At 37.4% G+C, this 12,605-nt stretch overlaps 1 protein-coding gene across 4 annotated transcripts in view; it reads left to right on the top strand.

Moving 5' to 3' along the window:
- APP (amyloid beta precursor protein) overlaps nt 1-12,605 on the top strand; it is a 312,221-nt gene that overhangs the window by 223,664 nt on the left and 75,952 nt on the right. For all 4 annotated transcript variants that reach the window (XM_006035443.3, XM_006035439.3, XM_006035438.3 and 1 more), the window contains 2 exons: nt 2,531-2,605; nt 3,885-4,043. In XM_006035443.3, coding sequence (XP_006035505.1) covers nt 2,531-2,605; nt 3,885-4,043 — 234 coding nt within the window. The remainder of the gene's footprint in view (nt 1-2,530; nt 2,606-3,884; nt 4,044-12,605) is intronic.

The following is a 12,605-nucleotide window of genomic DNA, read 5'->3' as shown; positions in this document are numbered from 1 at the left end:
TAATACAGTCCTCAAAATACAAGTTGGGCAAATATTACATTGAATGTTACTTCTAAAGATAGCTAAGCTATTCTGCTTTTTCACAAACCATTCATTCTCAGTGCACTATGGTTGAACTTTGGATACCAGAATTTACATCTCCTCACTCCAGCTGTGTGAGCTGTCATTTTATCATCCTGCCTCCTATACCCTAAAAGGTTTAGAGAAATGATAGCAGGCTGCAAAACCCAGTTTAGCCGAATATGTCCTTATCTCATTGCTTTTAATGCTTATTTTCATCACATGGATTAGCAAAGTGCCTTTGCTTTTAAATTTCAAGGTTAGTATGGAGGGCAAAGAACTATTGTTTTCTAAAACTACTGACTACATTCAGTGTGAAAAAGAGTATTTAATGTGTCAAAGGTCTGATTTAAAACCATGAAAGGGGGAAAGAAAATCATAGTTAAAAGTTGCTAATCTATGCCAATGCTCAAGCTTTAACGCATACCATTGTATTTTATGTCTTGAACTGACTTGAATTAATGCTGCAGTTCCCATGTCCTCGCTGACTTTCATAGCCTGCAACACTGATGATATTTCAGTCCTCAAAACAGAACCTTCCTGAATGATACAAGTTTTGAAGACCACCAAAATCTTTCACTTCTGACGCAAGTTCACAATTAAGACATGAGTGTCTAATGTGTATTATACCACCCTGGACAATAATTAAATTGTACATCAAAGTGCCCTGCATAATCATGGATCCAAAGTCTCTCCAATGTTGCTTTGATGGAGAGAGATAGTAAGATGTCACATATAATAACTGATGATGGGCAGTGTGTAATTTGCATCTCTGTGTTTCATTTCAATCTTCAGCTACTTATTACAAACCTTTCCATGTGAAATCTCATATTTTCATTTTGCATCTTGTAACAAACTATGATAGGATTGTTATTTCCCAATGAAAAGTGTCTGCATATTGGAGGGGCATATATAAACTTTCAACAGGTAGGTGTTGTGTACACATCTTAGGCCTTCTTTTTCCAAATTATAGATCCTGGTCAAAACTATCATAAAATAGGTGATGATTTACAAGTTATATAATTGCAGGCCTCTGCTTCTAATCATCATTCAAATACCCAGATCTACTATTCCTAATCAGTAACACTTAAAATAATATAACAAGCCCAGAACAGGCAGCACAAAACTTGCCTAAGTCTAACTTTGTACCTGATGAGAAACACCCCTGAATCAATAAATAGCCTCATTTAAAATATGTTGGCTTACCTTCAAGAGGAAAAAAATGGATTGCTTTCTCTGGTTAATGTTGCCTTTCTACCTTAATGAGGCGTTATTTTAAAATTTAAATTCCTCCTTAAAGTGGATCATAAAACCATATTTAGTTCATTTTGTTCTTGTGTAGCTCATTCTGTGTAGCTTGTGTAGCTCTGCACTCTGCCCTGCCCCTTTTCTCTGTTTTCGATAAGACGCAAATCCACTAAAGGATTTAGACACCTTTAAGTTTCAACTCTGTAAAAGCAAGAGACAAGGATTTTTGGGACTGATGTCTTTTACTGGCACATTGTATAGTTGGAAGGGACACTGACAAGCTTTCAGGTATCACAGTCCCCTTCCTCAAGTCATAATTTTTCTGGACCATCACATCTACAATATCACCAGTTTGACCAAAACTACCAGTTTGACAAATAAAAGCCACTGTTTTTTTTCTGAAAGTGAAATCAGTGGAAGAAACTGTAAATACACAGTGCCATCTGACAGGATTGGTGCCTAGAAACATAGCAGGAAAGTTCATGGCCAAAGCCATGTTTTTGTACAAGTATATACCATGATTTCCAGCAGCACATAATAGAACTCGTGATGAGACAAACCATGAGCCATTCCTTTCCTTGCTAGGGGAATGCTGCTTTTTCTTTCCTAGAGGACATTGTCAGAATAAGCCAATTTACAAGTTTTTCTATATCATTGTTGGGAGATGTCAAAGATAAGTAAGGCCAATTCTTGATGTCTATAGCACATAGATCAGAACCAACTAGTAAAAATTGTATGTAGTTCTTGACCTGTTTTAATCAAGGTTAGTTCATGTTCTCCACCAAAATCTAGAAATCTTTGTGATGTGAATGAATGCCATTTAGAATCAATAAAAATTGGTTCATTTTGACTGAGGACATATTTATACCTTTTTCTTATCCCTCTATGAGGAATAAATCAGTTTGGTAACCCATCTAATAGCTCCATTTTCTCTGCTGCTCCTGTAGAATCAGTTTAACAGCTGCAGTTAATGCACTTCATTGCTTCATAATGATGATTCAAGAGCCTGCAAGGGTGTTCAGACAGGCTGGTACATTCCTTGCATTTAATTAATAAAACTGTTTGCTAAATGTTTTAACTGGGGATTTTCCATAATGGGTTGAGAGGAATATAAAGAAAAGATTATCTCTTATGATTGTATTTGGCCATTACTAGACTCCAGGATGAGAGAGTAACAGAGGAAAAACTAAAAAGTCATACTTCCAAATTTGTTTCTGTGCAGGTCATGAGGGAATGGGAAGAAGCAGAACGCCAAGCAAAGAACTTGCCAAAGGCTGATAAGAAGGCGGTTATCCAGGTTAAAAAAACACACACACAGTTACATGCATACCAGTTGGGATTGCAAATAAGCAACAAAGGCTGCTAGTTGTGATAAAATTTTAAAATATTTGTGTGGGGAATTAGTATTATTTTCTGCTCTTACAGTTGCTGTTTACTGCCAGATGCCAGTTACTCACAGTTGCTTTTATACTTAGCACCCAACCGCCTAAATTATAATGGAGAACTTCACAATTCACTATGTTACTACTGTATATTTTTAGTGGGATCTTTGGTGGGAGCTGTGAACCTAGCTTCTATAAACCCTGCTCAAGCATGCCACTAGAAGCTTTAGGTACCTCTCAAGAATCGATGTTCCAAGTAGAAATAAGAAAACCAATGTTGTTAGGAGACAATGGAAGTCACCGTCATCCAAAACAAATCTGCAGCCATCCTAGATATGGTCGGTTATTATAAGCATCTGGACTATTCCAAGAGCTCCAAAGGGCTATTCTCAGAGCTGAAATAGCGTGAATGGTAAAGATTTTTCACCAAAATTAATTGGAAAGCAAGATAGGCACAACATTTGTTCTTATTCCTTCCCCTTGCCCCTTCCACGTATCCCAAAACCAAAACAATTACAATGTGGGGGAGAGCTATCCCAGACAGAGATACCCAAAAAGGAGAAGTGCCAGACACTCCTTGAGGTCCACTGGAGCCACTTAAATTTATGTCTCTGACATTCTCAAACTGTTGGGAAGATTTCAGTAAAAAAAAATCACAAAAATCCAGAAATACAATATTTCATATTAAATCCTACTGCTTCACTCTGTGTGAATTTTGTCCACTCAACCTTTTCTTGTTAGATTTTTTTTTTTCCAGTTTATGGTAATTTTTTCCTTTGTATTCAGTGTTTAACAAACTCGGATTTTTAGCTTTGAAGTTGAGGTTGTTTTTCCCTCTTATTCATAAAGTTCATGAAGTGACTTTGATATTCAGGAGGGCTTAAGGGTCAAATGGAGGATTTGTTTGCTGTCATGCTGAACTAGGCAAAAATATTTGATTGGTTTATAAAATACAACCAGGTGTTTAAGCAATGCTGGGCACCTGCAGCTCCCATGTAAGCCAGTGGGAAATTTGTAAACTCAGAATTTCCATATTTTCTAAGTCAGTAACCTATTGGAAAATACAGATGACTTCCATAAGTTTGAGAGAGATTTTAATTACATATAGGAAAGGTATTCACCCATTGTGCTGTTGATCAGTAATGATTGTTCTCTCTCTCACACATTCTCTTTGTTTAAACTTGCAATCAACAGCATTTCCAAGAGAAAGTGGAGTCACTGGAACAAGAAGCAGCAAATGAAAGACAGCAACTAGTGGAGACCCACATGGCCAGGGTAGAAGCCATGCTGAATGACCGTCGCCGTATCGCTCTGGAGAACTATATCACAGCTCTCCAGGCTGTCCCTCCTCGTGTAAGTAAAATACCACAAATTTTACCTTTTGTGTCAAGATCACTTTTGCAGGGTTGGAGTGTTGTTGTAACTAATGGTCCAGGAAATGTGAAAGAACCAAGGGTATTTTGGGGGATTATCTTTGATGCCACTAAAATCACTTTCAGCTTCCTAAAAAGAGGAAGACACTGAACATGGTCCCCCTTCCTATGGTCACAGAATAATGCTTTTCATTTTAGCATGTGAGAGTCAAGATTTTCAAGCTGTTTTCTGTAAAGTTAAGGGTTTCTGCACCCATATTTGCAAAGGGAACCTGATCAGCAGAAGTGATGTGAGCCCCCAAATCCAACCAAAGTAATATTTAAATGCAGTAGTATAAGACTGATGTGAAAACAGTGTGAGGTCCAGAGATGTTTTCTATCTCAGTTTTTAGATCTAGTTTACTTAACCGGTAAACTGGTAGAGCAACAGTCCATTGTCAGACACTACTTTCAGTGACAGATTAAAATCTTGAAACGTATATCTGTGCTAAATATGATTGTTAGTTGCAGTGTAAACACTGACTTCAGGATATGTGTTGAATGGAATTGTTAACGAAGCTGGATTTGTGGTGACTATATTGAATCCAACAGTAGTTGGTCTCTGACCCTCAAAGAAAGAGAGCCCACTTAAACATTGTAGAAAATGGTCTATTATTTTATATTTCACTGTCTGATAGACACTTAATAAATAGTATTTAGGTTACTGCAGAGATTTTTGTAGGTCAGTGGTGAAAGTTGTAAGCCAGAAGACCCAGAACTAGAGCATCCATGATGACAATGCCAGCACATTTTCCTGTGTAGAAAAGCACCCAGGTTCCATGACCTTAGAATGTAACAAAAGTGATCAAGTTGGTATATACACCAAAAAGTCCATCCAAAGGATTTGTCTGACAGTACCAAAAAAAGTTAATCAAAAATCCTTTTTTTGAGAATTGTGAAATAAGGTTTGCCATCCTCACTGCACATCTTTATGGTTGAAAGTCTCCACCACTCTCTCTTATGTGTCTGGATCTTGGAGACTATATGGTTCAGTAAGTTTTGCCCTATCTATGAACATATCTTGTCGTAATCAAGTAGCAAAGTAAGTTGATTCCTATTAAAAAAAAAAAAAATCGTGGGGGAGGAGCAGAATCACCCCATACAAGGAAAGCAGTTTTTGAGCTGCATTGTGTGAGATTGAGTTTCTACTTAGCCACAGTAGTAGGGAAGATTTAAAAGCTGAGCTACCATGTCCCAAGAGTACATAGTATTGGTTTTGAGTCGGAAACAAAATACCCTGCAAAGCTTTCAGATCGCTGATTAATTTACATCATAAGTAGAACAATAATGTTTTTCAAATAAGGAAAGTAAGGACAACTGGGTTGAGAGTGGAAAAACAAATGTTTGAAAACCAGAATTGGGAAACTATTAGTTTGAAAACCTAACCGTTAAAAATACTCCATCATCAGCTTCAGTTTGCTAACTTCTTTCACCCCTATCGAAAACCTCTTGCTCTCAATTATCTTTCCCTTATAGTAATAGAACCACATTAAGTGACCCTCAAAAAAAAAAACAAAAAAAAACCCTGTAACTTTCCGGTCCCACATCTACAAGCTGTCTCAAGTTCAAAAAGAATTTGAGTCTTTCTAATGAAAGAAGCCTTTATAGAGGAGCATTTCTTGTGGAAGTTTTTCTACAGTGCTGTTCATAATGAGGGTGGATGTGGAAAAAGGTTGATCCGTTATCTGTGCTGTGGACCCTAACATCTCTAAATCTGGGATGAAAAAACACTGTAGTCTGTGGTATAGTACTGGATAGCTTGTATGCAGCCTATGTTGAGGATAAAATATGACTTGTGGTCATGCCAAACTATAAGGGTCATGAAGGATCTAGCCTCCAGGGTCTAATTATTGGATAGATTAGCAAATTATAGATAAATACATAGTTCCCTTTAGGATAGTAGCATCTATAAATTGTAGTTGAAAATTGAGACTGTGGTAATTGGAATATATCAAACTAAATCTAACCCAGGCTTTTCTCCTAATTTTTTTATACCTTTTTCAGCAACTCACTTAATGTTGGTGAACTCTATTTTTCCTTATCTGTGTAATACATATATTTTACTTTACAAGATTATTTTTTAATCATTTTGAGATCCTCCAGTAAAAGATAAATTGTAAACACAGAATGCCAAGGAGCAAAAATTGTTATCTAGATTTTGGGAGAAAACAATTTGAAATTTGGGTTTTGAGTTCTTCATAGTGTCACATCACAAAGAACTAAACAAATTTAATTTGTTTTAAGTAGGAAAATATCAGGACTGACAACCTCTGTCATTCTTCAGGCTAAATGATGTAGACTGACATGTCATTCAGAAAAATGGGCTTTTAATGGCATCTTAAAGAGACCCAAAACAATGCACAGCGAGAATCCTGTACATACAAAAGTTGATCTTTTATAAAGAAAGCTGTCTTTGCAATGTGGAGCTATATATATACCTGCATGAGGTGTATTACCAAACAGAGTACCATTATAATTAAATGGAATCTGTGGAGGATGAAAAGCATCTTGGATGTTTTAAACAGTTCACCACCAAGTCTTGTTAATAGAAATATCCCGCCCTCTACTTTTTCCCTGTTTTTTTGTTGCATTCTATTATTAAAGACAATAAAATGGCAGGGCAGGGGGAGGAGAATGAGCTCTGAATGCAGTGGTAAGGCCTATTCCATGTTGTTGCTGAACAGTAGAGAGCTTGAGGGGGTAGCGGGTGGTGGGTGAGCAGTCTTGCAGGTGAATCTGGGCACGTGGCTATTTAGATGCTAGTCAGACCCATGAATGGGAATACCATCAGAATCCAAGTACTGATGATCTTCCATCTGCTTCTCCTCTATCCACTCCTAAGGAAAAATGTAGATAGGAGATAACTGAGTGAGAGCCATTCAAATCTCTGACTTCAGCTCCATCTCTTTCCCCTGTTGGACAGCTAGCTAGAATGACATTGGAGTGAGGGAATCCTGGGGGCTGTGTGCCTAGCAAATTTAAAGGAATATTGGGGTGTTTCCAATATCTGTAAAGGAGTTGCAGTGTCTCTGGGTGCTGCTAAATAATCCTTCTTAGAGGAAAATTATCCTAGTGCTCATGAAAAGCTTCTGCAAAGCAAGTTCCCCTTTCACTGAGTCCTTCAAATGAGATTAAACCCTGTGCTGAACTGTTAGCATATGCTCATTATACATAACATTGTGAACATCTCCAGTAGCCAGTAAGCTTGTTTGACAACTGATTTCTGGTTTCAAGAGTGATGCTATGAGGAAGCTTTTGCCATTAAATTGTAAAGTAAATGGCATTATGTTTTGCAATCCCACCGTGGAAGCACACGTATACCTGATTCATACCAGCCAAAAGTTGAGCTCATTGCACAGGCCTGTTTTTAAAGATATTGGAAACACATAGCTTACTTATGAAACAAGTGAGTTATTAGGCTGTGGCTCAGTAAACCTGAGTTCAGTTCCTGCCTTTCCCATAGTCTTCCAATGTAACCATTTTTCCTGTGCCTCAGTACTCCTTACGTAAAATGAAGATACTGATGGTCTCCTACTTCAGAGGAATGTTTTATTCCTGTGATGATGAGAGCCAGAAACATTCAGTGATGTGCAGAGGAGGAAAATCTGACTTAGACCAGAAGAAAGAGAGGTTAAGGAAGAACACCATCAAAAATGAAAATTAACCGTAAGCTGGAAAATAAGAGATTGTACAATAGGAGAGAACACCTTTAGGCACTCTCCTGTCAGTGATTCTGTTAAATCTTTTCCATGAATGCATGCAAATATCCTTTTCATTCCATTTCATTCATTCCATCCAGGAAGAGCACACACCAACTGCTGAAACTTCCTTAGCCTGACAAAGGGTTTTTGAACCCGAAAGCTTGCTTAATACAACTATTTGGGTTGGTCTAATAAAAGATATCAGATTCACCCAAGGAACCTTGTCTGCCTATGTCCTTAGACCAACACGGCTACAACCTAAACCCCTGCAAATATCCTGACACGTACATTCATGCTGACCTCTTCCTTTGACATGGGCACCCCTACCTGGCTTTGGCAACTTGGGACCATCTCTGCTAAAAAAAAAACAAAAAAAAAACTGGGCTTCAGTTATGATTTGATCATGTGCAGGACAAAACTAATGCAATGTTTTTCATGAGCACAGAGGTAGTTAGCTAGGTTAGTCTGAAGTCAGGCAGAAGGCTAGGCAGGGTGGCACCTTAGAGATGAACTAGTTCAAAGAGGCATGAGCTTTTGTTAGGTAACAGTCCTACTCTGTCAGATGCCCAATCCCAGCCATGAAGGAGCTCTTTGTGGTAACACAGCAGCTAGATAACCAGGGGAAGTACAAAACAGTTACATAGCTTGAAGTGTCTCTTTTTTAAAAAAGGAACAAAACTAGGTAGAACATTGAAAGGAGGGTGCCACTGGTGGCAACGTCATGCAGGCTGTGCAAAACCTCAAAGCTTATCATCATCTCAGATTCCTTATACAGCAGAGATGTTCCAGAATTTCTGCCTTTGAAAATGAAATAAGGTGGTTCAGTCTCCAGTGTAAAAATGTTTCCTCAGTTTGTACTGCTCAGTGATCTTAATGCTAAAAAGTATAATGGCAGATTTGTATAGAACTTAGACCCAAGTCACTAATTTTCTTCATTTTGCAAATAAAATAGTATCTCATGTAATAACTCTGTGCAACTAATTTCAAATATTTGCTTACATTTTACTTCTGCCATGCAAGTGGGATATATTTAGGCCTGGCAGGATTTGATTTTTATTGATAAGTGTTGATTTCCCCTCATACAGACCAAAGGAAAAATATTTCCATTGGTAATAATGAAATGTATAGAAAGGGAATGTGAGAAAAGTGATGGCTGATGGAGTGTGTGATGGCAGGGGGAGCAATGCTACAGAGCCATGCTAACTGTAGTTTGGACTGCAACTCTCAGAAACCCCAGGGGACTGGGAACAAAAGAAGAGAAAGTGACAAACTGAACAAGGGAGCCATGGGCGAGCGGAGCCAGGACTGATGGCAGTTCTGCCACTCAAATGGCAGCAGTCCTACAGTAATTACGTTTGTCATGGTATGCAGTTAAACTGCACTGTAATAATAGTATATTGTCATTAATAAATTGTCTGCCCTCCATACTCCTAATTTTACTCAATCCTGAAAATTTGAGTCAATAAAAACCTAAATAAATGCTTAAAAATAAACATTTATCCTTCAAAATTACTAAAAAATAAAAATTGAATTCTGCCAAGCCTAGACGTATTGGATTCCTCTCCCAAGTTGATCTTCATGATTATGTTCTGCCTTCAGTGGTGGAAAGTAACTCTAGGTTCATACTGATGAAACAGTGGCATGCAGTCACGTAATTGCAGTGTTGAAAAACCTTTTATATGGATTACAGGGAACTCCTTTTTTTTTCCTAGGCCAGTGGTGCTCAACCTTTTGAGACTCAAGGCTTCCCTCAGTAATCTCAAGGGACCCCTTGGCAAATGCCAGCTCTTCACTTTAATTTGTTTCTTGACTACAGAAAAATAAGAAACCAAAGACCTCAGAAAGACCATGGCAAGCCAGAATGTTCAACAATATGAAACTCTGTTTATCATCTTGTGTTTGCATACCTAACAATACTAATGGTATGTGCCACCCCTTGGGGCCATAGAAGGGATCTCAACAGCAACGTGGTTGAAAATCACTGTACTAAAATATATGCTTGAACATATTGTATACTAGTGATGAACCTAGTTTGCTAGAAAGGGCTTGTACCAGCAAATTGGAAGACAGGCAAGTCTAGATGTGTCAAGTTTCATAAAACACTGGCAGGTTCAATTTTATCCAAAACTTTTTTTAACCTGGAACATTTTTTGTTTAAAGAAAAAGAAAGACTGACCCATCTTAATTTCAAATAAGAAAGAGGAGAATCAGCCCTTGGGGGTTTTTTTATTATTATTTGAGTTCTATAAAATAAAAACAAAAATTGGTTTAAACCTTGGTTCCATTTTTGGTTCCAGAAGTTAGCCTTTTTTTTGTCTCATGGGTATCTTAATTTGTTTTAGTAAACCAGAAAACATAGCAGTGGGAGGGCTTAGTAAAGTCTCATGAAAGGTGGCCACATCCTAGGCTTCAGATGTATTTGACATGATACTCCAGCAGTTTAGTTTCCCTTAAGCGGTATTTGAGTCAGTACTTTCTGAATGCTCCCATGATAAACCTTTTTCTGCACCAAACCAGTTTCACTAACTTACAGTTATTTGAAAATGTTTACAGAGTTAATCATCCGAATAGACTAATAAAAAAGTAATGGTTGAACATTCCTAAAGCTGTATTCAACTAGAATTAATGATTGATTTTGCTGCAAAGGAGGAATTGCATACTAAGTTACAGTTTAGTTTGTTTCTTTCCAAGTGAGAATCTTTTTTTAAATCAGAAGGACAACACCACTTGTAAGTTTCTCTAGAAGTTATTTTTTAAAACATGGAAGTTTCTTAAGTAGGCTTTTTGGTTGCACTGCTCAGTACTCTGGACAGAATGAGAGTAAAGTTGTTGTCTATACTCATACAGCCGGCCTTGGGTGTTTTCATTTTCTGTAGCTCCGGTGAAATTGTTGTTTCAAAAAGCATCACACATGTGAATCCCTGAGACTGAAATAGAGGCTCAGGAGACTAGAAAGGCACTTGTGGTAAATTCCTTGCCTGCTTTTAGTTGTTTTTTGGAAAAGGAAATACAAGAGTTTTCAAGAGTTAATTTGGTGAGTGTTATTAAAAGCAGGCTGCCATTGCCACCAGTGAATACTTTCTGCAAGGCTCCATATAAAGGTACCCCCATTGTAATTAGAGTTGAAAGCTACTATTTAGAGAGAGTGGGTGTAAAAGGAACAGTAAACCTGACAAAGGCAAAAGGCATGGAACTTTCAACATTAACTGGAATAAAATCAAACCAAAGACTGCTTGTAATGGCACAGATTAAGACATATGGAACCTTCTCCATTTAGGATATTATGTGAACACTTCCAGCAGGCAACATTTCATGGCCGTCTCTTTGGTTTATAGTATGAGTGCTCTCTCCTAATATCTTCTATTTATAAAGCTGTTTCAGCCAGCAGGATCCATAAGTGCTTTTCAGGCACTGTGCATAAAGATCACTTTTCCGCTCTCAAAATGCCACCATCTCTGGAATGGAAATTCAGTAGCTATTTCGCATCAGGAGCATGTCAAGAATAACTTGGACAATTAAAACTATAGGAGCTTTAGGCTGTCAGATTGTAATTACTTGAGTTTGGAACTCCGCCAAAACATTAGGGTTGGTATTTCATTCTTGTTTAATAGTATCAGGTGATCTTTATATATCATTTTTAGTCACAAACCTTTATGTTGTCTCATCCCAAAGATGAGATGCCCCTGTTCCAGGAGCACAGATTCAGTCCTATTATAACTCAGAGGAATAGGTGCCATCTGCTGACTCTGTCAGCATATCCTGCTTCATTTTGATTTTCATTATGTCTCATTCAATTACAAAACTGTTAAGGGAATGGTAAGACTGCATGATTGAGCACTTAAGTCAAGACACTGTAGCAAAGGTTATATTTTCAACGTTAATTCTGCCCTGCTGTGCATGCATTTTCATAGTCAGTAATGTATAGACTTTTTCAAATATAGGGCAACTGTGTCTTTGGCACAAATGAAGTATCTTTTGATAAGTATAAACAGTATCTATAAAAACTTGTAAAAAACCCCAGTATTTGCCCAGAGTTACAGGTTAAGCGCATAATGCCATACTAGTAGTAAAAACTGGCTGGTCTGTGGTAAAGTAAGACCTCAGGTAGCTTTCTGTTTAACTGTCTTACATGAATTGTAGCTAAGAAACCCAGTACTATTGGAAAATAGTTTTGTTGTGGAAACATTTTGTTGGGAAAATTAATAGAATTTGGATGGAAAACTAAATAGAATTGTAGATCCTAACAGAATTACATTAAATCCCAAATTTAGCTTTAAAAGAGAATTTATCAGGCAGAATTGGTCAGTAAACATCTATTCTAGTGTATTAATTAGAGTACAGAGTAATTTCAAAGCTAAGCTATTAGATAGTTGTAGAAAAAGTGTATTTTGTATTACAGAAAGAATTGCGTATGTTCATGTAATCAGGCTTTGTAATAACATAAGGGGACTAAAATTAAGTTTGTTTTTAAAAAGGCAGGTACTTGCAATTTGTTAGGAGTTTAGCAATATTGGAATGAGTTGCACAGAGGATAGGCTACTGGGAAACATACAAATAAAGTCAAAAGTGTCAAAACTGCTTGAACAACATTACGACAGCACTCCATAGAAACCATAACTGTGCGAGCCTGCAGGTAACATGTACCCATATTAGTCCAATTTACTTTTAGATAAATAAGGAGAGTATGCTCCTGTTACTGGGAAATTAACCTCTTTGCCAACTAATCAGGATTCTCCACTATTTTGGAATCCGCATTACAGTATTGTGTTAGTAGAATAAGATGCTTCAGAATGTGGAGAAAT

Source organism: Alligator sinensis, unplaced genomic scaffold (assembly GCF_000455745.1).
Source record: "Alligator sinensis unplaced genomic scaffold, ASM45574v1 scaffold1151_1, whole genome shotgun sequence".
In the NCBI taxonomy this organism is placed as follows: Eukaryota; Metazoa; Chordata; order Crocodylia; family Alligatoridae; genus Alligator; species Alligator sinensis.
Note: the sequence above shows the minus strand (reverse complement) of the source record. Positions and strands in the feature narration are given on the sequence as shown.